General features: G+C 41.3%; 1 protein-coding gene across 2 annotated transcripts in view; it reads right to left on the bottom strand.

The window, feature by feature from the left end:
• Nucleotides 1–223: 223 nt before the first annotated feature.
• LOC141108367 (dual specificity testis-specific protein kinase 2-like) overlaps nucleotides 224–24,542 on the bottom strand; it is a 120,478-nt gene continuing 96,159 nt past the window's right edge. For both annotated transcript variants that reach the window (XM_073599926.1, XM_073599927.1), the window contains exons 6-9: nucleotides 20,392–20,577; nucleotides 12,206–12,289; nucleotides 10,087–10,173; nucleotides 224–7,232 (exon numbers count right to left, since the gene is read on the bottom strand). In XM_073599926.1, the coding sequence (XP_073456027.1) occupies nucleotides 7,128–7,232; nucleotides 10,087–10,173; nucleotides 12,206–12,289; nucleotides 20,392–20,577 (462 nt within the window). In that variant the 3' untranslated portion in view covers nucleotides 224–7,127. The remainder of the gene's footprint in view (nucleotides 7,233–10,086; nucleotides 10,174–12,205; nucleotides 12,290–20,391; nucleotides 20,578–24,542) is intronic.

Here is a 24,542-nt window from a genome sequence, read left to right on the forward strand (position 1 = left end):
CATAACACACGATTTTGCGCCCCTTTGCACAGAATGAATGTGCATGCAATTCACAGAGCAAAAGTCACTGTTTCACAGGGCAAGTAGCTCTGCATTTATTTTTATTTTTTTTATATAACTACAATCCTAAATAATAACTTTATGTATGCTGACCTTTGAATAAAAGATATCAAAAAATATTTTACATAGTATGAAGATAGATATTCAGTCACCAACCTTAAGCTTGCATTTACAATGAAAACAATTCTTTTATTTTACCCAGAGAAATAGACATACAGAAGTTTCTTACAAATACTCAGGACCCGGGGCGGGGGTATGGCGCAACAAAATGTTGCAGATAAAATTAACTGAAGGTTCATATTCAGTTTTGGGTGGGTATCAGACAGCCACATTTTTGGGGGGGTTTCAGTGGTGAGACTACCAAATAGGGTTGGGCAGAGTTGGGTATTCTGGTTGGAACGTCCCACCAATGGATTTCCCAATTTATAGTAGATACTGACACAGAACTTGGTTTGCAGGTGACCACCCAAGACTAAAATCTGTGTTGGGTAGCAAGGACCTGCCATGGCAAATGTCTCCTCTTGAAAATGATTGTTGCCAGACTCTGCTGCTGATCAAAATATATTAATCATTTCTGTTTTATCAATCAAGAACAAGTATGTGGACAATGAGTTCTGATTTCTTTTATGGCCAGAACTTGAAAAGAAATAAAGAAAATGGATCGGCATGAAAGCCAGGCAACTAGCATTTTAAGAACAATTTTTTTGTTAGGTTCAGGTTTATTTTTCAATGTAGTAGCTCAGGATGTTGATTAGATTTCATTAGTGGCTGTAGATGCGAATTGTAGGCAATCTGGAACAACAACTGTGGACCTCCACAAGGGGTAGATAACGTGTGGAGGGGTAGCCAAGGCATTTGGAGTTAATTCACCTTTTTTAATGAAATGGTGAACTTAACCTCTAAAGCTGCACTTCAGGAAAACGGAACAGTACACAGCTAAAAAACTTTTATACGAGACACTCGTTTTACCTACTAAAGGATTTGTGTCCAGACATTCCTAAAATTTACACAGCACAGCCAAGTTGCTGACCTTTTTCTCTGCTACAATTAAGTAATACACCTTTGGTAACGCTCCTGTCCTCAAGCCTATGATTGGACAATAAAAGGAGGAGCAGCAGACTAATGAGGCCATCATGCTGCTCTCTCCTATTTTCAGTATATTCATGGTCATCACATACTGTATGCAACCGTTTGCACCTGATTGGCTCTCAATGCTGCTTTTCCCTCTACTAATTAAAACTAATCATAATTTTAAAAAAGGAATTAATTGTATTTTTAACACAACTAAATAACATTGTATTTTCTTTTTCTGCCTGGAGTTTGGTTTACATTTATAATCATATAACAAAACTGTAGATTTGTAGTGGTAAGATAAAATATGGGAATAAAGGGTTTTTAGGCCAAAAATATTTTAGCTGTTAATTTTTTTAATGGGGATCATTCATATCAGTTTGTTTTATTAACCACTTATAGACTGTAGACTATATACTGTGGCAGGGCATCTCAATTGCGCGAAACAGCGTACAGTACCTGTACTAGATCATGTGGGCACAAAACCACTGCATGGCGAAGGAGCCAATCCGCTGGTCCGGCGGAACTGATGTCCGCCTGCCACCTACGATCGCTCCACAGAGGCAGAACGGGGATCTGCCTATGTAAACAAGGAAGATTCCCATTCTGACAGGGAAGTACACTGAGATCTTCTGTTCCTAGTAATCAGGAATAGCGATCTCTGTGTTCTTCCTGTCAGTCCATCCCCCACACAGTGAGAAAACACGAGCAGGGAACACAGTTAACCCTTTGATCGCCCCTGTTAACCCCTTCCCTGCCAGTGTCATTTATACAGTGATCAGTGGGGTTTTTTTTTTAGCACTGATCACTGTATTGGTGTCACTGGTCCCCAAAAAATGTGTCACTTAGAGTCAGATTTGAACGTCGCAATGTCGCAGTCCCGCTAAAAGTCGCTGATCCCCGCCATTATCAGTAAAAAAAATAAATAAATAAATTAAAAACCCCTAAATCTATCCCATAGTTTGTAGATGCTATAACTTTTGTGCAAACCAATCAATATACACTTATTGGGGGTTTTTTTTTACCAAAAATATGTAGCAGAATACATATTGGCCTAAATTGATAAAGAATTTTTTTTTTACATTTTTTTTGGATATGTATTTTGGATATGTATTATAGCAGAAAGTAAAAATTATATATATTTTTTTCAAAATTGTTGGTCTTTTTTTGTTTATAGTGCAAAAAATAAAAAATGTAGAGGTGATCAAATACCATCAAAAGAAAGCTCTATTTGTAGGGAAAAAAAGGACATCAATTTAATTTGGGTACAGTTTTACACGCCCGCACAATTGTCAGTTAAAGTAACGCAGTGCCGTATCGCAAAAAATGGCATGGTCATTAAGGGGGTAAATCCTTCCCGGTGCTGAAATGGTTAAACTGACCAAACCCTATACCAGTGGTCGCCAAACTGTGGCCTGGGGGCCGGATGCAGCCCTCTACTTGCCTTTGAGGCATTATTCCTGCCAAGGACACCAGCCGTAGGGGAAACTTCCTGCCGCTGACACCAACAATAGGGCACAATTCCTCCCACTGACACCAACAATAGGGCGTGATTCTTCCCACTGACACCAACAATGGGACATCATTTCTTCCACTGACACCGACAATGGAGCACTATTCCTCCCACCAAAGATGGGGCATTTTTTACTCCCACTAGGCACAGTCCAGCCCCCCTAGAGTCTGAAGGACAGTAAACTGGGGCTTTGTTTACAAAGCTTAGAGATCCCTGTCCTATACAATATGATAGTAGAATCCCTGTGCAATCTCCTTTGTCCTATTACATTTGGTAAATATAAACCTGGACAATGCATTCAAATTGTATGAAATCAGGCAGGACCTTATACTACATAGTTGATGGTAGAGATAAAAGGAGATTATACAATCAGATTGTTTCGTGTATAGTGACCTTTATGCAGGTAAAGTCAGTTGTGTTTCAACTGCATCTGACACACAGGGTGCACTAATGCACTTAAAAAGGAAAACTAATACAGCCACATCTAAGGCCCCATTCACACCTTGGCGTTCTTCACTCAGAGACACACAAAAAATACACCCAATGGCGCACTGTGCTTGAGGTGCCATTCATTTTTAATGACACTCCAAATGCAGGTAATAGTCACTCGTTTTAGCGTGCAAAACTCGTGAGGCTCACTGCAAAAAAAAAAAAAAAACAGGAGCTACTTTGGCGCAATTGTTTTGCATAGGACAGCTCATTCAAGCGTATAGGCTGCCAATGTGATGCAACGAATGCGCAAAAAACCACAAAGCGCTGCAACACGTCACACAGCTGTGAATGCTTCCTAAGAATTTGTAAGCTACAATAAATCACATTTTTGTTTTTCAGCTTAGAAAAGCTTCATGTCAGGGCACACATGTTTAAAGAAGTAGGATTGGTCGCTTTTAGGCCTCAGCACACAGGACATTAAAATAATATTATAAAAACATCAGTAGCTTTGCAGCGAGTTTTTCAAAGTTTTTGTAATAGTGTTTTTTTAACGTTTTTCCGCGTTAGCGCTTTAGCTTTTTTTTTTGATGAAAAAAAAAAAAAAAAAAAAAACAATAATCATTTTTTTCTATGGATCAAAAACGTTAAAAAACACCGGTGAGTGACGGTTTTGAGCGTTTATCGATGTTTATCAGCGTTATAGACATTTTTTCAGCTGTAAAAACGCTCTCTTAACCCACTAATTTTGGGTTTTTTTTACTGCTCAAAAACGCCACTGCCTAAAACTGCTAACAGCCTATGTGTGCATGGACACATAGGATAACATGATGGACAGTTTAATGACTGTAGAAAAAAAATCTACAGCCAAAAATAGCTGCTGTAAAAACGTCAAAAAACGTCAAGTGTGCATGAGGCCTTAAGGGTAAGGCCTCATGCACACTGGACGTTTAAAAAACGTCAGTAGCTTTGCAGTGAGTTTTTCAACTTTTTTCAACGTTTTTCAATAGCGTTTTTCTGCATTAGCGTTTTTTTTTTTTTTTTTTAAGAAAAATATATATATATTTTTTTTTTCAATGGATCAAAAACGTTAAAAAAACACTGGTAAGCGTCGTTTTTGAGCGTTTATCAGTGTTAGAGCATTTTTACAGCTGAAAAACGTCTCTCAGAACCCACCAGTTTTTGGGTTTTTTTTACTGCTCAAAAACGCCACTGCCCAAAACTGCTGATAACAGCCTATGTGTGCATGGACACATAGGATAACATGGAGAGTTTAATGACTGTAGAAAAAAAATGTCTACTGCCAAAAACAGCTGCTGTAAAAACGTCCAAAAACGTCCAGTGTGCATGAGGCCTTAAAAGGATCACAGGCGGCAGTGAATGGGTGGGTATAAAAGCAGGATCGGAACATCTTGCATTAATTTTTGCCCCAGCTTTGCCCATAAATAGAACAGTATCTATCACACAAGCCTCCCTCTGTTAGGGCCTGGGAGAAGGGAGGATAAGGTGCTTCCATAATACAGACTGCCATGAAGCCGGCTTATCTTAGGGAAGACATCACATAGAATCTAATGTCTTGTCCAGTTGCTTTTCCCCTGAAACTGAAAAATCTCCTGTCTATATGCTCAAAGCTTACCAGTCCTTAGATGTGGTGGCTGCATTAGTTTACATTTTTTCAGCATTTTTTTTTACTTGTCACCTGGTAATCTTCCTGTTGGCTACACTTACTCTTCCACTGTATCTATGGAGGGAGCCATTGCTGTCACCCAGGGTGGACTACAAACATTTCTGCTTCTCTTCATGTTCATTACATATAGGCTAATGAGATCAGTAGTTCATATAAGAAAGATAAGGTTGTTTGTGCTTTAAGTTCATCTCAAAAGAAGAGACAAGGACACTGCATTTCTGGTAAACTGCAATATATTACGGTTTTGTTTTTGGGTTTAGTTATCCTTTAAAGAGAACCAGTCACTCCCAGTAGGTTAGTAAACTGCCTGAAGGTACCCTACTTTCCCTTTCATCCAGGAGCCTCAAAATCCTTGGGGCTTAAGCTGCAAATAGCGGAACAGCCAGTTTGGGTGCAGGAGATTAGAAGCCACAGTAATGAATGAAGGAGAGGGAAACATAATTACAGATAAGGTCAGTCAGGCCTTTAAGGTAAAGTGTATGTCCAGGCACAATGTTAATTTACCCTCACCACAATCCCTCTAAAATATGTCCAATTCTTTTTTTTTTCTTCCTTTTATTCCTTCCTGTGATATCATCACCAGGCTTAAAATATTCCTGCAGGGAGAACTGCTGGGGAGGTGGACAGTTCCTGCTGATGCAAGCACAACCCCAGAACTACATCTGCCAAAAGTCCTTTCCATCCACAAAGTGTGTGTAAAGGCTCTTGGAATACAAGGCAGCTGTAATGTATTGCTGGGAAAAAAAATCAATGCATTCATGTGAAGAGGGGTGGGGAATGGGTGGAGTTGTGTAGACCAGCAGCCGGGGCTGACAATGCTGGTTGGGATTTTTGGATTGGATTTTGTCAGATCTAACAGAATTAGGCGCACAATTGATTTTTGGCAGATCAGCAGGTATTGTTTTGTAGTTACAGCACTTTAAAGGGATAAAACCTAGGGAAATGCACCTTTATTTCACATATTTGCTGATTATGTGTTTTTTTTTTTTTGCTCCACTAATCACATTACCAATACTGGGTTTTGGTAGTGAAAACCCCCTATCCTTCCTCAAGATGGCCAAAAAGATAGAGCAGCCATTCTCATCCAGGGTTCCTCCAGAGGCTGCTAGGGGTTCCTTAAACAGTGGCCGATTGAGCTCCCAGTTGATGGTGCCTCCAAAGTTTTGGGTCCAATGCCACCAATAATCTTTTTAGCTATTTGTATGGTTGCCATTCTTTCCACTGATCACCGATGTAAGAATCAATTTCAGCAGGAGTTCCCCAATCCCTAAATAACTTCAACCAGGGCTCCGTGGAACCTTAGAATTCCTCCAAAGGTTGATAGGGGTTCTTTGAGCTATGGCAGACTGCCCCCCCCATCTGATGGTGGGTGTCAACACCACTTGGCAGAGCCAGCTGCATGACACCACTGATTTTTCTTTTTTTGCTGACCAACAATAAATTGGTTTCAGCAGGGGTTTCTGAGACCTGAAAATTATTTCAAGGGATCTTGTGGGGTAAAAAGGTTCAGAATGGCTTACTGAGAGTAGAGCACACCCTGTCTTGGAGCGTATGCACACCCCAATGCATGTCATTAGGATAGAATTCATCATGGGATTGGAGCTTCATAGGTGCTCTACAAGGGAAAGTAGATAGAGGTAAAACAAAGTGCTCTTTTATACTTGAGCTGGCAGTTGACCTACCAAAAATTAAGGAAAGGTTCCCTTTAACCTTTGGGGTAGTCCCTCTGGTTTTTCCATAGTGCTGTGAGCACACTAATAATCACATCATTTCTACACTTCAGACTTGAAAGCAGACTGCTCCGAAAAACAGGAATGTATGTGTCCATGGTGTAGTCTACATTGAAGACCATGCCTTGAGAGCCACTTCTTGTACAGTCACCATGCAGTTAAGGCAGCACACAATAACCATACCCTACAAGCCATCTCACTCATTTTAGTTGTTCATTTACCATTCAACACAATGAAAGGTGTTTTCCAGAAAATACAACTAACTCAACTTTTTTGCCAATGAACTAGTATAAAATGATCCTAAATGGAAAACTCTGCTCCAATATTATTTGAGAGAAGACAATGGTCCAAACAGGAGGCCACCAAGTGCTAATCTCACTTGGTGAGGTTTCGTTCATTGACTGTTCCATTTAAACTTGAAGAATCTCCTGTACACTTTATTGTCATCAAGTGCTAATCTCACTTGGTGAGGGTTCATTCATTGAATGTTCCATTTAGAGTGGAAGACTCTCCTGTAAGCTTTAAATGTCCAGAAAGAAGAATGAAATAAATACAAATGCAAAGTCCAGATCTCTCCCTGGGATCTGTAGTCCATCTGTACAGTTATTTACATGAAGGCAAATTCATATGTAGATCCTCAACATGACAAATTCTGCGTCTCTGTCTGGGATTCTAATGTCTCTGAAATGTCTTCAAGTTCATCCAAAACCTCACTGAAGGACGGTCTCTTAAATGCCTCCAACTGTATAAAAGAGAAGAAAGACGTTTTATACAACCTGAATTGCTACTCAAAATACAGCAACAGCCAATAGCAAAATGACTCCTCAACTGACAACTATTAGTACGCTGAACTCGGATTGGTTGCTTTGGTATAAAGCTGCCATTAACCTGGGAACCAGAATTTTCTCCACCCACACTATTCAGCAAGGCAAAGTATGGTAACTCACAATGACCAATTAGGAGCCATCTCTTAATGTAGATGTAAACTCTAAATAGATACAATCTAGTGTACTAAAGCACAGTGCATTAAAGTGGAATTCCAGCTTAGACTTAAAGTGGTTGTAAACCCTTACATATAACTAGTGAAGTGACTGGCCTCAGGTGATACACAGAGATGAAAAAAATCCCCCTACATAAGTTGTCTATCTGCAGCCTTCTTTCCTCTACATCCGTTCAAAGTGTAGAATTTATAAAACTTGTCTGAGTTCAGAAAAAAAAAGCGGAGAGCTAAAGTTACACTCTGCAAAGCTCAGTGAGATCTCTGAGAGCTGATTGGAGGGGAGGGGAAGGGAAGGGTTCACACAGGAACAAAGCTGAGGCTGTCAATCAGCTGGAGGTCCCTCCCCTGTCACCTTTTTTCTCTTGGTGCCAGGAAAACTTGTCAGAAGTGATTCGTGCTTATAGCAGAGGAAGGAAGCAGCAGACAAGAATTACATTTAGTGCTCTGGATTGAGACAAGTACACACTATAGAGGGATATCCTTTGTTCATATATCAGGTCTGAGGCTTACAACCACTTTAATCTTAAAAATGTCTCCTTCCCCCTCCTAACCCCTATGCCGACTAACCTGTGTAGGAAAAAAATGTACAGTATCTCATAAACGTGAGTACACCCCTCACCCCTTTTGTAAATATTTTATTAAATCTTTTAATGTGACAACACTGAAGAAATTACACTTTGCTACAATGTAAAGTAGTGAGTGTACAGCTTGTATAACAGTGTAAATTTGCTGCCCCCTCAAAATAACTCAAAGCAGTGAAAACTTTATACAGCACGCATGTCTATACCTCATAATGAAGTGATGTATATATATTTATTTTCCTTGCTATGGCCCCGGGAATGTACGTCACAAATATTTAATATATGAAAAAGGAATCTCAGGGTACTAAGGGATAGCTGAAGAGACAACATTAAACACTTTGCCTACCTTGACACTGGCATTGTCTGCAAGGGCCGTGTTTGCTCACAGAGGGATGCACAGGTGTTCCACGCATCCCCGTGCAAGTAGCTCTATTCATGTCAGACAGTGTGCATTTGTGGCTGTGCAGCCGTCCAATTGAGAGCAGCAGCTGGGCCCCAATTGACATGAATAGGACTGCCTGCACAGGGATACATGAAGCACCTATGCATCCACATGCGGGCAAACCCAACCCTCGCATGGGTGCACGCTGTAGTACAACTATGTGAACGAGGTCTTTTTTTAATTTATTCCTGACCATAATTAAAAAAAGGAATGTATAAAAACACTCTGGATTCTCCTTCATTTTATAGGCCCTCTGTATTCAGAACATACAGGTGCATCTCAAAAAATTAGAATATCGTCAAAAAGTAAATTTATTTCAGTAAGTCAATTCAAAAAGGGAAACTCATATTATATAGATTAATTACACGCAGAGTGATATATTTCAAGCATTTCTTTCTTTTAATTTTGATGATTATGGCTTACAGCTAGTGAAAACCCAAAATTCAGTATCTCAGAAAACTAGAATATTACATAAGAGCAATTAAACAAAAATATTTTTAATACAGAGATGTTGGCTTACTGAAATTTATGTCCATGTACAGTATAGTATATGCACTCAATACTTGGTTGGGGCTCCTTTTGCATGAATTACTGCATCAATGCGGTGTGACATGGAGGTGATCAGCCTGTGGCACTGCTGAGGGGTTATGGAAGCCCACGTTGCTTTGATAGCGGCCTTCAGCTCGTCTGCATTGTTGGGTCTGGTGTCTCTCATCTTCCTCTTGACAATACCCCACAGATTCTCTATGGGGTTTAGGTCAGGTGAGATTGCTGGCCAATCAAGCACAGTGATACCATGATCATTAAATCAGGTATTGGTACTTTTGGCAGTGTGGGCAGGTGCCAAGTCCTGCTGGAAAATGAAATCGGCATCTCCATAAAGCTGGTCAGCAGAGGGAAGCATGAAGTGCTCTAGAATTTCCTGATAGAGGGCTGCGTTGACTTTGGACTTGATAAAACACAGTGGACCAACACCAGATGACATGTAATATTCTAATTTTCTGAGATACTAAATTTTGGGTTTTCCATAGCTGTAAGCCATAATCATCAAAAAAAAAAAAAAAAAAAAAAAAAGAAAGAAATGCTTGAAATATATCATTCTACGTGTAACGCATCTATATAAAATATATGAGTTTCACTTTTTGAATTGAATTACTGAAATAAAATATTTTTTTGGTGATATTCTAATTTTATGAGATGCACCCGTATGTGGTTTGCAGGTTCTTTAGGTGAGTAATGTGTATACATGGGGAAAATTGGCTTGGCAGTGAAAGCATTAAGTCCCCATTCACACTGATGCAGTGTGTTTCCCGCACCACATCACAATCACACTGTGTTCATGCAAACCCCTGCGAGTGTCAATGTTCAGTTAACGACACCCTGAAAATGGTTTGCAAAATGCAGTGCGATTGGCTGAATCAGATCCGATTCCAGTGTGAACTAGAAAAGGTGCCTGCACCTTTTGTGCGGGTGCGGTGCGATTTGATGTGCAATTTGAGCCATACAAAATAAACGGCTCAAGAATTGCAAGTGATTTGAACAGGATACCTCAGCCCAAAATATTAACCCTTACCCTGCAACAGCTGGCCGCTAAGTCCAGGACTCGTTTGGGACAGTCTTTAACTAGCGCTTGAAAAGCCATAACGTCCAAGCCATAGTCCTGAAAAAGAAAGCATACATAGAGCTCAAGCATTACATAAATGATAATGAATGCCACTCCAGACATAAACACAGAACAGAAATGTAAAGGCGGACCGATATTTCAATTATTATAATACAGGATTTGTATAGTGCCAACAGTTTATGCAGCGCTTTACAATATAAAAGGGAGACAGTACAGTTACAATACAATCAAATACAAGAGGGTTAAAGAGAGCCCTGCTCATAAGCGCTTACAATCTAAGAGGGTTTTGGGTATTTCGTAGCAACCTTGAAAAGAAAACTCCAGGCCTTCAGTAAATGGTGGAGTGGAGTCCAGGCCCGGACCGAGTGACGCTCCAGTCCGGACCGTCAACCCACCAGTTTGCAGTGCTAGATCCCTGCACTACCACCATTGGTTGCTAGGACCGCCAGTGTCCTAGCAACCAATTACATCACTTGTGTGCCCCGTCCTCTTCAGCAAATTTCTCCGCCCAGCTCTCACCCCTTCAGCACGCTTCTTCTTCAAGCTCCTGCTCCCAACCCCCTGCATGCCTGCCTACAGGGACCTATCCATCAGGTACATCAGTGATTTAGAGATGGGCACTCCGAGGGGGAAACCGGCTCTACGGGGTCACGCCAAAGGGGACACCTGCTCTACGGGGTCACGCCAAAGGGGACACCTGCTCTACGGGGTCACGCCAAAGGGGACACCTGCTCTACGGGGTCACGCCAAAGGGGACACCTGCTCTACGGGGTCACGCCAAAGGGGACACCTGCTCTACGGGGTCACGCCAAAGGGGACACCTGCTCTACGGGGTCACGCCAAAGGGGACACCTGCTCTACGGGGTCACGCCAAAGGGGACACCTGCTCTACGGGGTCACGCCAAAGGGGACACCTGATCTATGGGGTCTCTCCGCTGGGGACACCTGCTCTATGGGGTAATGCTGATGGGGACACCTGCTCCATGGGGTCACTCTGATGGGGATATCTGCTCTATGGGGTCACTCTGATGGGGACAAAGGTGTACTTTTTTTTTAAATCAGAAAGAAAAATGTAATACTTTCCTACAGTCCAATACAAATTACAGAGGAGAAAGATTCCAGTGTATACAGCCAATTGCTGATACAGGTGTACTTTAAACTCCAAGCAGCTATTAAAATAAACCAATGAATGTAGTCATGTATGTCAACTTCATTTAGGAAAATCATTACATTTATTATTCTTGTAATCCCCTGCACAGCAGCACAGGGAGGAGGGGAAATATCAGGGGTTATCCAGGGTCCTGCATTTACATGTGCCAACATGGAACATGCTGATAGGAGGAGACAGCAGAGATATAACTCCACCAGTCTGTTGCAGTTTAATCACAGACAATGAGGTGACCCAACTGTGTTGCTTAACTGCAGCAAAGAAAAGTCAGGTTACCAAGCTGGCCATGCTGTGTGGTAGAGCTGTGTAAATCTCAAGACTGGATGGGCTGAAATGTATTTTTTTTTTTGTTGGCAGGTAAGACAGTTCCCATACATGTATGTAAACTCTGTATTTAGCTGTTTATCTGATTTTAGCACATTATACAACTGGACAATGGCCACTATAAACCGCCTGAAAAGATTTTACTCATTTTCTTAAAGAAGACCTTCACTCAAAAGTGAGCAGGCCATATAACTCCTTCCCTCCCCTTACGCTTTTACTGTTTTTTTTTGGAGAGGTATCTGCTCCCACTTTCTCAGTTCTTGCCTAGGCAAGGATAACGTCTGCTTGGGCGCCCTCCCCGCCCACACCTCTCACCCACAGGTCAAATCCCAGGAGACTGCAGAACCAGTCCCACAGTACCATGCAATTTTGCAGATGCACAGAGGGGAGCCACTGTAATTTCTCAGGAAGTCACAGCTGGGTCTCAAATCCCAGAAACCAGCAGTGGGGAGAAGAACTGGCTGTGGGAAGACAGTGATGGTCTCCAGTCATTGTTAAGTACTGATAGTTAGCATCCCAGCACCTGTCCATGTTCCCCATATAATACCTAGTGCTCCTGTGATGGAGTTCACTTACTCTTGTTCTTGGAAGGATCTCAGGATCTGCTGGAATTCGACCGATAATCTCACAAAGGACAATTCCAAAAGAAAAGACGTCAACCTGAACAAGAAAAAAAAATAAAAAAATCAATACATTTTGTAATGGTTGCAATTCTTTTTTCCGATTTGCACTGCAACAAGCAGCAATCCAGTTCAAACATTCACATTCTAAATGCCATGTTGTCCCTGCAGGTATAATTCTGAAAAATGACTAATGGGCTAAAAAAAAATAAATAAATAAATAAAAAAGGGAGATGGCTTCATTAAAGGGCCAGTTCACCCAGAAAGGGTATTTCAGTTTGTGGCAGACGCTGGAGGATAAAACTATCCGACAGTTCCTTTTATCTCTCGGGGACTCTATTGGTGATTAGGGATGAGCCGAACACCCTCCAGCAGAATGTACGAACAGGCAAAAAATTCGTCAGAACGCACGAACACATTAAAGTCTATGGGACACGAACATGAATAATCAAAAGTGCTAATTTTAAAGGCTTATATGCAAGTTATTGCCATAAAAAGTGTTTGGAGACCTGGGACCTGCCCGCCCCAGGGGACATGTATCAATGCAAATTTATTTTTTAAAAACAACCGTTTTTGCGGGAGCAATGATTTTTTTAATGCTTAACCACTTCCTGCCCGGCCCATAGCAGATGACGGCCGGGCGGTGGTTCAGTTATCCTGACTGGGCGTCATATGACGTCCAGCAGGATAACATGCCGCCGCATGCCCGCGGGGGCGCGCATCGCGGCGATCGGTGGAGCGGTGTGTCAGCCTGACACACCGCTCCACCGATCTTGGTAAAGAGCCTCCGGCGGATCACGGCTGTCAATAGGAAGAGCCGTTGATCAGCTTTTCCTCACTCGCGTCTGACAGACGCGAGTAGAGGAGATTGGATCGGCGGCTCTCCTGACAGGAGGGGTCTGCGCTGATTGTTTATCAGCGCAGCCCCCCTCAGATCACCACACTGGACCACCAGGGATTGCCACTAGGACCACCAGGGAAGGGGCAACATGTGGATGGCCAGGTATGTACCCCATGGCCATCCACATGTGCCCAATTAGTGCCCACAAATGGGCACTGATTGGCACCATTATGTTTCAGATCTGCCCAGCAATGCCACCAATAAGTTTTATCAGTGCCACCAATCAGTGTGTTCAGTGCCACCTGTCATAGCCCATCGGTGCCACCTGTCAGTGCCCATCAGTGCCACCCATATGTACCAATCAATGCCACCTATGAGTGCCGCCTATCAGTGCCCATCAGTGCCGCCTATCAGTGCCCATCAGTGCCACCTATCAGTGCCCATCAGTGCCGCCATATCTGTGCCCGTCAGTGCAGCCATATCTGTGCCCGTCAGTGCAGCCATATCTGTGCCCGTCAGTGCAGCCATATCTGTGCCCGTCAGTGCAGCCATATCTGTGCCCGTCAGTGCAGCCATATCTGTGCCCGTCAGTGCAGCCATATCTGTGCCCGTCAGTGCAGCCATATCAGTGCCCGTCAGTGCAGCCATATCAGTGCCCATCATTGAAGAAGAAAACGTACTTATTTACAAAAAAATTTTAACAGAAACAAAGAAAAACTTTTTTTTTTTTTTCGAAATTTTTGGTCTTTTTTTATTTGTTGCGCAAAAAATAAAAACCGCAGAGGTGATCAAATGCCACCAAAAGAAAGCTCTATTTGTGGGAACAAAATGATAAAAAATTTGTTTGCGTACAGTGTAGCATGACCGCGCAATTGTCCTTCAAATTGTGACAGCGCTGAAAGCTGAAAATTGGCCTGGGCGGGAAGGTGTCTAAGTGCCTGGTATTGAAGTGGTTAAAGTGAAACAATAAAAATGAAATATTCCTTTAAATATTGTGCCTGGGGGGTGTCCTTAGTATGCATGTAAAGTGGCGCATTTTTCCTGTGTTTAGAACAGTACCACAACAAAATGACATTTCTAAAGGAAAAATTGTCATCTAAAACTGATCACAGCTGTAATGAATTGTCGGGTCTCGGCAATATAGATAAAACTCATTGAAAAAAAGATTTTAAATTTTTTTTTTAAATGGCGTAGGGGTCCCCCCCAAAATTCATACCAGACCCTTATCTGAGCATGCAACCTGGCAGGCCGCAGGAAAAGAGGGGGGGCGCCCCCCCTCCTGAACCGTACCAGGCCACATGCCCTCAACATGGGGACGGTGCTTTGGGGTAGCCCCCCAAAGCACCTTGTCCCCATCCCTCATCCCCACAACCCTTGCCCGGTGGTTGTGGGGGTCTGTGGGCGAGGGGCTTATCAGAATCTGGAAGCACCCTTAACAAGGGGACCCCCAGATCCCAGCTTCCCCCTGTGTGAATTGGTAACGGGGTACACTGTACCCCTACCATTTCACAAAAAAATTGTCAGAATGGTAAAAAAGACAAGAGACAGCTTGGGACAAGTCCTTTATTAAAAAATAAAAAAATAAAAATGTCCTACGATGTAAGTTCACGCCGCCCGACGGACGAAAAAAAAAAGCCACAACCGATCAAGCTCCACGGGAGGCTCCCGCCAGCTGACGCGTCTTCGCTGTGACAGCTCTTATACAACTGAAGGGGGGGCCACCCAGTGATGTAACCGGGTGGCCCCGCCCCCTCTGACGCCACGGGGCCTTTTTTTTTAAGGTTTTTTTTTGATTTGGTGCAGGGTTCCCCTTAATTTCCATATCAGACCCGAAGGGCCTGGTATGGCTTTTTAGGGGGACCCCCACGCAATTTTTTTAAAATCTTGGTTTGGGTTCCCCTTAATATTCATACCAGACCCCCAGGGCCTGGTAATGGACTGGGGGGGCGGGTTGATCCCATGTTCTTTTTTTTAATGAGTTTTATCTATATTGCCGAGACCAGACAATTCATTACAACCGCGATCAGTTTTAAATTACAATTTTTCCTTTAGAAATGTCATTTTGCTGTGGTACTGTTCTAAACGCGGGAAAAATGCACCACTTTACGGGCATATTATAGACACCCCCCGGGCACAATATTTAAGGGAATATTTCATTTTTATTGTTTCACTTTAAGCATTTAAAAAAAAAGAAATCACTGCTACCGAAAAAAAACGGCCATTTTTAAAAAAAAATGTTTTGCATTGATCCATGTCCCCTGGGGCAGGACCCAGGTCCCCAAACACTTTTTATGACAATAACTTGCATACAACCTTTAAAATGAGCACTTTTGGTTTTTCATGTTAGTGTCCCATAGACTTTAACGGTGTTCCGGCAGCTTTCGAATTTGCTACGAACACCGCATATAGTTCGCTGTTCGGCGAACACCCGATGTTTGACTCTAACATTGGGCTTATCCCTATGCTAAGTTTCCAGGTCTGCACACCTGCTATGACCAATATGAGGGTCTCTCCCACTACCCCTGCAGGACTTTAAAAATAAATAGTGAAGGATACTCCAGGTAGTGTGACAACAGATAATGGTCACAGCAGTTTGGAGACATCCGACAGCTTGACTCAGCCCCAAGCTATATAAAGAGACAGCAGGTAGTTACACTTACTGGAATCTACCCAATGTGACAGTGCGAGACCCTGCCACTGTGCAAAGGGAAGACCATTCGATAAAGGGTTCACACATGTGCCGAGTGCAAGGCTCCTGAATATTGATTCTGAACAGAGAACGGTGGTTTTTCAGCTCTCCCCAGGTTTCTTTATTCCCGGATTGGGTTCCAGAGTTTGGAGATTTCGAAGAGTTTTGGGAGGGAAGAAATCTCCAACCCAGTGTCTAGGTTTTGCAGGCTGTGAGTGCAGATAAACACAGTCCTTATAATGAAGGACCTGGGCATAGTTCAGGACTCCTGTTAGGAGACGTGCGCTCCACTCAAGAGACAGCACTCCATGCTGGAGAAAAGAATGTGTGTCTATGGGGCTGAGAGAGTGGAGACAGCCAAGCAAGTCTGGGAGAATGAGAGAGCCAAGGTAACTAGGCAAGTCCAGGAGACTGAGAGAATCTGAAGTCTGGGACTGAGTCTCGGAGAAGTGAGAGAGCCCGGGGTGTCAAAAGAACACCATCAAGAGGCCAGGGAGTGGGCTCCTGCAGCAGAGTGCTAAAACAGTAATGGCAGAGATAGCCAGGAGAGCTGAGCGAGGGACACAAAAACACAAAGATACCGTATAAGATGGTCTGAGGGACCAGCCCAGGACCAAGGTTTAAGGCCTAAGCAGCAGTGCAGCTGAAAAGAGCCAGGTGGCTCTGTATTTTTTTTTTTTTTTTGTTACTTGTTCTTAATGGTGAAAATACCCTGCGTGGGCAACCATTTTCTGTTGAACTTTAATTTTGTTTAAAGTGGGAGTAAACTTCCATGCATGACTTTTACCTATAGGTAAGCCTATAGTAAGGCTTACCTATACGTACAGTAAATATCAACTAAACAGTTAACCCTTTCATTGCCCCCCAATGTTAACCCCTTCCCAGCCAGTGTCATTATGCAGTGACAGTGCATATTTTTAGTACTGATCACTGTAATGACGTCACTGGTCCCCAAATACGGGTCAAAAGTGTCAGTTAGTGTCCAATTTGTTCACCGCAATATCACAGAACCAGTATGAGTCGCTAATCGCCACCATTACTGGTAGAAAAAAAAAAATCCATACACAGATCCTATAGTTTGTAGATGCTATAACTTTTGCATAAACCAATCAATAAACGCTTATTGGGATTTTTTTTTACCAAAAATATGTAGCAGAATACATATTGGCCTAAAATTGATTTGATTTTTTTTTTACATTTTTTTATTGGACATGTTTTATAGAAGAGAGTCTTTTTTTTTTTTTTCAACATTTTCATTTTTTTATTTATATATAGATTTATAGCGTAAAAACTAAAAAATGCAGAGGTGATAAAATACCACCAAAAACTATTTGTGGGAAAAAAAGGACAAAAATTGTATTTGGGTACCGCGTCGCGCGACTTCAGTTAACTACTTAAGGACCAGCCGCCGTCGTTATACGTCGCTACTTTGACATTAAATACCGTTGTTATGGCAGCAGGTAGCTCCCATAACCCCGGTATTCTTAAAAATGGCGGACTGTCCTTTAAGATAAAAGTGGTCTCTGCGGGATATTCGATGCGAGATCACTTTTTTTCGGGGGCGGGAAAGGCCCCCCCCCTTCCGCCACGCTCCGGTCATCTCCGCTGCTTACCAGAGCCGTCGGTAGTGGCGGAGCCGATCTGTTCCTCTCCCCTCACTGCCTGGATGCCCAGTGAGGGAAAGATGGCCCCCACTTGGCTCCATAGTATTGGAGGGCGGAAGAAACACTAAAAGTCACTTCCGCCCAATGCTCTTAAAGGGGAATATTTTTTTTTCCTTTCAAATCTCATTTCAATTTTTTTTTGTATGCATTTTAGTGTAAATATGACATCTGAGGTCTTTTTGACCCCAGATCTCACAATTAAGAGGTCCTGCCACGTTACAAGGATGTTTACATTCCTTGTAATAGGAATAAAAGTGACCCACAATTTTTTTTAATAAGGACAAAAGGAAAAAGATAAAAAAATGAAAGCGCATCACCCCGCTGAGCTCTCATGCAAGTCACGCGCGCATATGAAAACAGTGTTCAAATCACATGTGAGGTATCGTGGTGTTTGTTAGAGCAAGAGCAATAATTCTAGCCCTAGACCTCCTCTGTAACTCAAAACTGGTAACCTGTAGAAATTTCTAAATGTCGCCTAAGGAGTATTTTAAGGGAAAAGGTTTGTTGCCATTCCACGAGCGGGCGCAATTTTGAAGCGTGACATGTTGGGTATAAATTTACTCGGAGTAACATTATCTTTCACAATATAAAAAAAATTGGACTAACTTTACTGTTGTCTTATTTTTTTTAATTAAAAAAAAAAAAAAGTATTTGCAATGGCATTACAGCCAATAGAGTTTACAGTTTGGGGGGGTTATTTTAAAAGTTGACCTTCTGTTTGGAAGGTTGTGTGTCAAAACCAGAATCAATCAGTTTAGTTTAGGCACCAACATCCCTTCTATGCACTTCTGTTTGTCAAAAAGCAATATTTTTGTTTGTTTATGAAACTTGGTTTTATTTATTAAGTCCATGTTCAAACTTTAATGCCATAAATAATAAGATATTATTAAATTTTTACTCCAGGAGTATATAATGAGTTTGGCAATTCTAGAGAAACGCTTAAATAATGCATTACAATTTAACTAAAAACACATTTGATTTTAGTCGACTAAAATGTAATGGCGATTAAAACTGACTAAAATACGACAAACAATTCAGATGGTTAAAACTAAAACTAAAATGGCATTTTAGTCAAAATAAGACTATAACTAAAACTAAATTGAAAATTGATGCCAAAATTAACACTGGGTTTTGAGTGGATGTCCCTTTAAGTAATGATAACAATACCCAAGTGTCCATTGCAAATAACAAACGGAATCTCCTTTGAGAAATATTGGCGGTAAACAAAAACTTTGACGTTAAGCAGCTTGCTTATCTGAACCATGAATTTAGTAAAATTACATTATCTGGTAGGTAAATAGAGCCATACATGCTGAATCCTGGTACAGAGACACAGCACATCTCTCACTGCACACTCCTAACACAGAGACTGAGCTATCAGCTCAGACAGTTTTGTGTCCAGGCTAATGATCGGTAGCCGACGGGACCAGCTCCCGATCATGTGACCACTGTGACAACCAATCACAATGTTAACTGATACAAATGCCGCACTTCACCTTAAAATAAAAAACTGTGTTTGTATATTTATGTCAACGTGGACCCTGCCACTAAATTGCCTTAGACACTTAGTGCCAATTAAATGTAATTGTGTGCACCTCAAATCATGTTACAGATGAAAAGTAATATAATAGTGTCAAATTGAATAAAACTACAATAGAATGAAAATAAAAAGTCCATCAATGACAAAAGTCCAATATATGTCGCCTGATGATATTAGGCCAAATACATGAATCCCTGTGATAATTCAGTGTACTTCAATCGACAATCCATTAAAATGCCCATCACTTGTGCTGCATGATGTGCTCTATTCCTCCACCAGGTGTGCTCTCACCTGGGATAATGGATCATATATGAATATGATCAGACAATGTTTGTATCCCTCCCCAGGAGACTAGATGCATGGTTCCTGTGAATCAATACTGGAATCACTTCCTCCTTCTCCTACCAGTCTCTCCCATTAGCCAAGTACATATAAATATATAAAAACACCAATAGTGCTTTATCTTTAAAATCACTCTATTTATTGCTAAAAATCTTCACACATTACATTTGCATGTAAAAAGTGCTTGCAGCACACCACACTTAGCAATGCATATCAGCTATGTACACCAGCGTGGAATATGCAGATGTTGTGTTACCACTACTCACTATTCAAACTCGGTGTTCCTCCGGTTGAGCGTCGTGACATCAAAGCCACTCCCCTATGCATTGCGCCGCTGGGACACATGGCTTCCTCAGGGGGATAAGATATTAGGAATAGAGCACAGCGTGCAGCAAGAGTGATGCACATTTAATGGATTGTCAATTGACTGAAGTATGCTGAAGTATTACGGGAATTCATGTGTTTGGCCTAATATCATCAGGCAACATATATTGGACTTTTGACATTGATAGACTTTTTATCTTCCATTTTCATTTTATTGTAGTTTATTCAATTTGACTATCTTATATTATTACTTTTCATCTGTAACATGATTTGAGGCGCACACAATTACAGTTAATTGGCACTAAGTGTCTAAGGCAATTTAGTGGCAGGGTCCACGTTGAGATAAATATACACACACAGGTTTTTATTGTAAGGTGAAGCGTGGCACTTGTATCAGTTAACATGTTATATCACATTATTTTGAGAGTGTGGAAGGTGTGAGCGAATCACCAATATTTCAGTTTTGAAGCACAAATTTTACTATTTTACTGGTATATCATTTTAAATAGCCAATTACAGTGGTCACATGACCTCTGATTTCCCCCCCCCTCTCAACTTTTTAAAGAGATGCCGAGGCAAGCAAGAAGGGGTTAAAATCAGCACTGGTAAACTAGGATGTCCACAATCTAGTGGTAACATTTTAAGGAGTTGGACAACAAACGAAAACGCAAACTTCATTGATTATTCTTTTCCATATTTCCTTTTGGCAACCTAAATTTGATAACGTATCATTTAAACAAACCTTGCGGTCATACGGTTCTCCACGTAACATTTCAGGAGCCATCCAGAAGGCAGAACCCACAAGAGACAATTTTCTTTCACCATTTTTTTCACCATTTTTTGCAGGCAGGTCCACCACCTCCCGGGCAAGACCAAAATCTGTCACCAGAGCTTCCCGCCCCCGTGGAGCCACTCTGATGAGGCAGTTCTGTAAAAATAAATAATGGTTTAAAGTTAATCCCTATTCTTTCCCTCCAGAAATGAATAAAAACATATATGTGTACCATTTGTTTATAGGTTTTAATTTAGAAAAATAAATTTTTTAATTTGTCCATAACAACATGGCAATGTGCCATTATATTGCTATGTTGTTATTAACAAATTTGAAAATATCATGTAAAGAAGTGTGTGTGTGTGTATGTATGTATATATGTAAATATATAGTGCCGATTGTAACCATGCACTTGATAAATTGATATACTCCATGTAAACAGTAACTCTTCTGATACAGATTGCATTTTATTATGTACATGCATGTTTCCATTCTGTCCAGAAGAAGCAGAGTTTGGACTGTGAAACGCATTGCCAGGGTCTCTCTCTCTCTCTTTTATATATATCTATATATACATACACATATACGCACACACATACATATACACACATCACACCTTCAAAAACACATTTTAGAAGTATGCCCTTTCACACTTGTGCGATTTGTCCTGCAACTTGGGACTGCAAAGTCGCATGGCAAGTTATACCCCATGATTTCCAATGAATACCATTCATATCTGTGCGACTTCAAAGTAGCCCCTGCACTACTTTGCTCCGACTTTGATGCAACTTGAGGTCCATAGACCTCAAAGATTACACAGGCATTGCTTCAAGCCGCGTCAAAGTCGCGCAACTTTCAAGTCGTACCAGTGTGAAAGGGGCCCAACAGCTGTTGAGATAAGATATCAGCCACACAAGGAGTGCATTGTTTTCAGCTGACTCCTAGGGGTCCATTTATAAAAGATTGAAAAAATGTCAAAGGCATATCGGGGAAGTTGAAAAAATGCTCCATATCTTTTCTAAGAGGATGATGCCTGTATTGTTAGCTCCATATAGTGGTCAAAATGCAGTATAATTATCTGAAATATCTCAGTGAGATAACTATACCACATTTTGGCCACTAGATGGTGCTTACGATACAGGCATTTATCTCTTGGAAAACATATGGGACATTTTGTTCAACATGCACGAATGCTTCTGACATTCACTCAATGAATGTTATATAAATGGGGGGATGGACTAAAAATGGAGCACACAGAATCTGGTGCAGATGTGCATACTAACCAATCAACTTTCAACTTCAGCTTGTTGAATTAAGCTTTGAGAATTAGCCCACGTTCACACCGCCGCGACTTATCATGCGATTTGACAGGTCAGCAGGAAAACTGTTCAAACAGGCATGACGCTGACTTGGTAGTGCGACTAGCATAGACATCTGTGCATGAAGTCTTACTGACATGCGGCTTTGAAATCGTGCCATTTAAAGTTAAGTCGCATGATTTCAAAGCTGTATTCAGTGTGAACGAGGGCTAAAACCTAGAAGCTAACTGTTTACTATGCACAGCTGCACCAGATTCTGTACTTCAGTTTTAGTAAATCCCCCCATAGACCCCTTAGACTTGTATTATGAAAAGGAGCAGTAAAGCACAGCCATTGTGTAGCCCTTCAAAGCACAGCCTGCACATGTAATGGGCAAATATGGCTGCCCTCAGGTATATATATGATTACTTATTATAAACACAAAGTTATTAAAACATTTAAACAAATTGATGATAATATTTACATCTTTTACACATATACGGTATCTCAAAAGGGAACTTTTAAATTTTTTAAAAATAATTTTCAACATCAGTTCTGTAAAACCTTTGATTAAATTTTTATCATTTGCCTACCCGTTGTTATAGCCTCCTGATTTGCATCATGATGATTTAGACTATTACTGTGCACATTTTTCCATTGTATCTGCTTAGGAAAAGTGCCAACATACATTCAAGTCTTTGGAGGAAATAGCATTAATCATTCATTGCTTTCCAGTTGTGAACTTGCAAACTCCTTATAATGAAAAATGAATCACGACACCATTAAAAATGCACACTGTGAATGTATGATCCCAAAGGAGAGCTGATAGAGAGTGGTTTCAGAATCCTGACATGTTTTCAGAACTCTGGCTATTAAAATTTGCCTGGTGCTCAGTGTGGTCATAGGTTTGACATATAGCTAGCACTTTTTTTTTTAACATAGCATTGGGTGGCGCAGAGCCTTACTGACTAGCACTGTTGCCTTACAGCGTTAAAACCCTGGATTCAAAGCCTTACAGTGCTGAAATCCTGGATTCAAAGCCTTACAGTGCTGAAACCCTGGATTCAAAGCCTTACAGTGCTGAAACCCTGGATGCAAAGCCTTATGCCCCGTACACATGGTCAGATTTTCCGACGGAAAATGTTCGATGGGAGCTTGTTGTCGGAAATTCCGACCCTGTGTAGGCTCCATCACACATTTTCCATTGGAATTTCCGTCACACAAAATTTGAGATCTGGATCTCAAATTTTCCGACAACAAAATCCATTCTCGTAAATTCTGACGCACAAAGTTCCACGCATGCTCAGAATCAAGCAGAAGAGCTGCACTGGCTATTGAACTTCATTTTTCTCGGCTCGTCGTATGTGTTGTACCTCACCGCGTTCCTGACGTTTGGAATTTCTGACAACATTTGTGTGACCGTGTGTATGCAAGACAAGTTTGAGCCAACATCTGTCTGAAAAAAATCCATGGATTTTGTTGTTGGAATGTGCGATCGTGTATACAGGGCATTACAGTGCTTAAATCCTGAGTTCAAAGCCTTACAGTGCTGAGATCCTGGATTCAAAGCCTTACAGTGCTGAAATCCTGGGTTCAAATCACACTAGGATACCAATGTTCACGCAGGTTGCCTTTTGGCTCGACAACTCTAATGCAAATTAAAAACATACCATAGATTGGAGAAGATCTCCATTAAGCAGTGTTAATTTCAAGTTGTTCACCTAATGTACTTTTGTCAATGTTGTGACCAACATTTGAGATTCTGGGGTCTAACAGAGGCTATGATGCAGAAAGCTCAAACATGCATGTATCTAAGTGAAACCTTACAGCAGGCAATGGACGTACAAAAATAAACAAAGCCTGGTCTACTTTGGTTCCATACAGATACGACTCTACAATTCAGCCACTAGATGGTGCTGTGTGTGTATGAAATACATCATCACTGCACACAGATTAAAAAACAAACTTGTCCCCCAGAGGCTGGAATTCACATATTGCCCTTCCTTCATCTCACCAGAAAACAGCTATGACCCATATGAGGACAATGAATTATTTTGGTTGTTGGGTTTGCCAGGGTGGAGCTCATCTGCATATTGACAGCTTAGGCAGAGCTCAGTAAGTACAAAAAATGATACAACAATATACTTTTACATAGATACAGAGTGGTATTACAAAAATAAGTAGGAGTTTTGGCTGACTGTAGAGTTCATCTTTAACTGGCCTTAAATCAGAATGGATAGGGTAACTGAGCACAGAATTGTATTATATTATATTGATCATTAATCTGTGAGTCACTAACACGTTATATCTGCCCTCTGATTTAGCTCTACTTACTTTGCCTGAGATCAACTGTAACCTGGCCATAGATGGTTCAGTTATTATTGATAAGCCAGACGACTGATCAAAAAAAAAAAAAAAAAAAAAGAAAGAAAAAATGAAGAATGTATTTCCTTATCCACACATTTGAGGTGGTTGAAAGAATCCTACCCACTATGTCAATGTATTCTGACAATGGGGAGTTCTCCACTGCCAGAATACACTGATCAGCAGTGCAGCCGATTGCCCGCATGCACCGATCGAATGCAAAATTCTCCTACATTCCCATTCAAGAGGAGATGATTACTAGATTGACTCCTCTGGAATAGGTACCATCATAGATGGATCAAAAATCGGCCTGTCCCTGCTAAACCGACCAAAATTCGATCCATCTATGGTCATTAAGTCTGCCACCTAGTAGTTAACAGGACAACAAACTATGGGCCCTATTGCTAAACACCACTGTGCACACCAAGGAGTTGGGAAACAGCATGTGTTCTTAAAGTA

The sequence above is a fragment of the Aquarana catesbeiana genome, linkage group LG09, assembly GCF_042186555.1.
Source record: "Aquarana catesbeiana isolate 2022-GZ linkage group LG09, ASM4218655v1, whole genome shotgun sequence".
Lineage (NCBI taxonomy): Eukaryota > Metazoa > Chordata > Amphibia > Anura > Ranidae > Aquarana > Aquarana catesbeiana.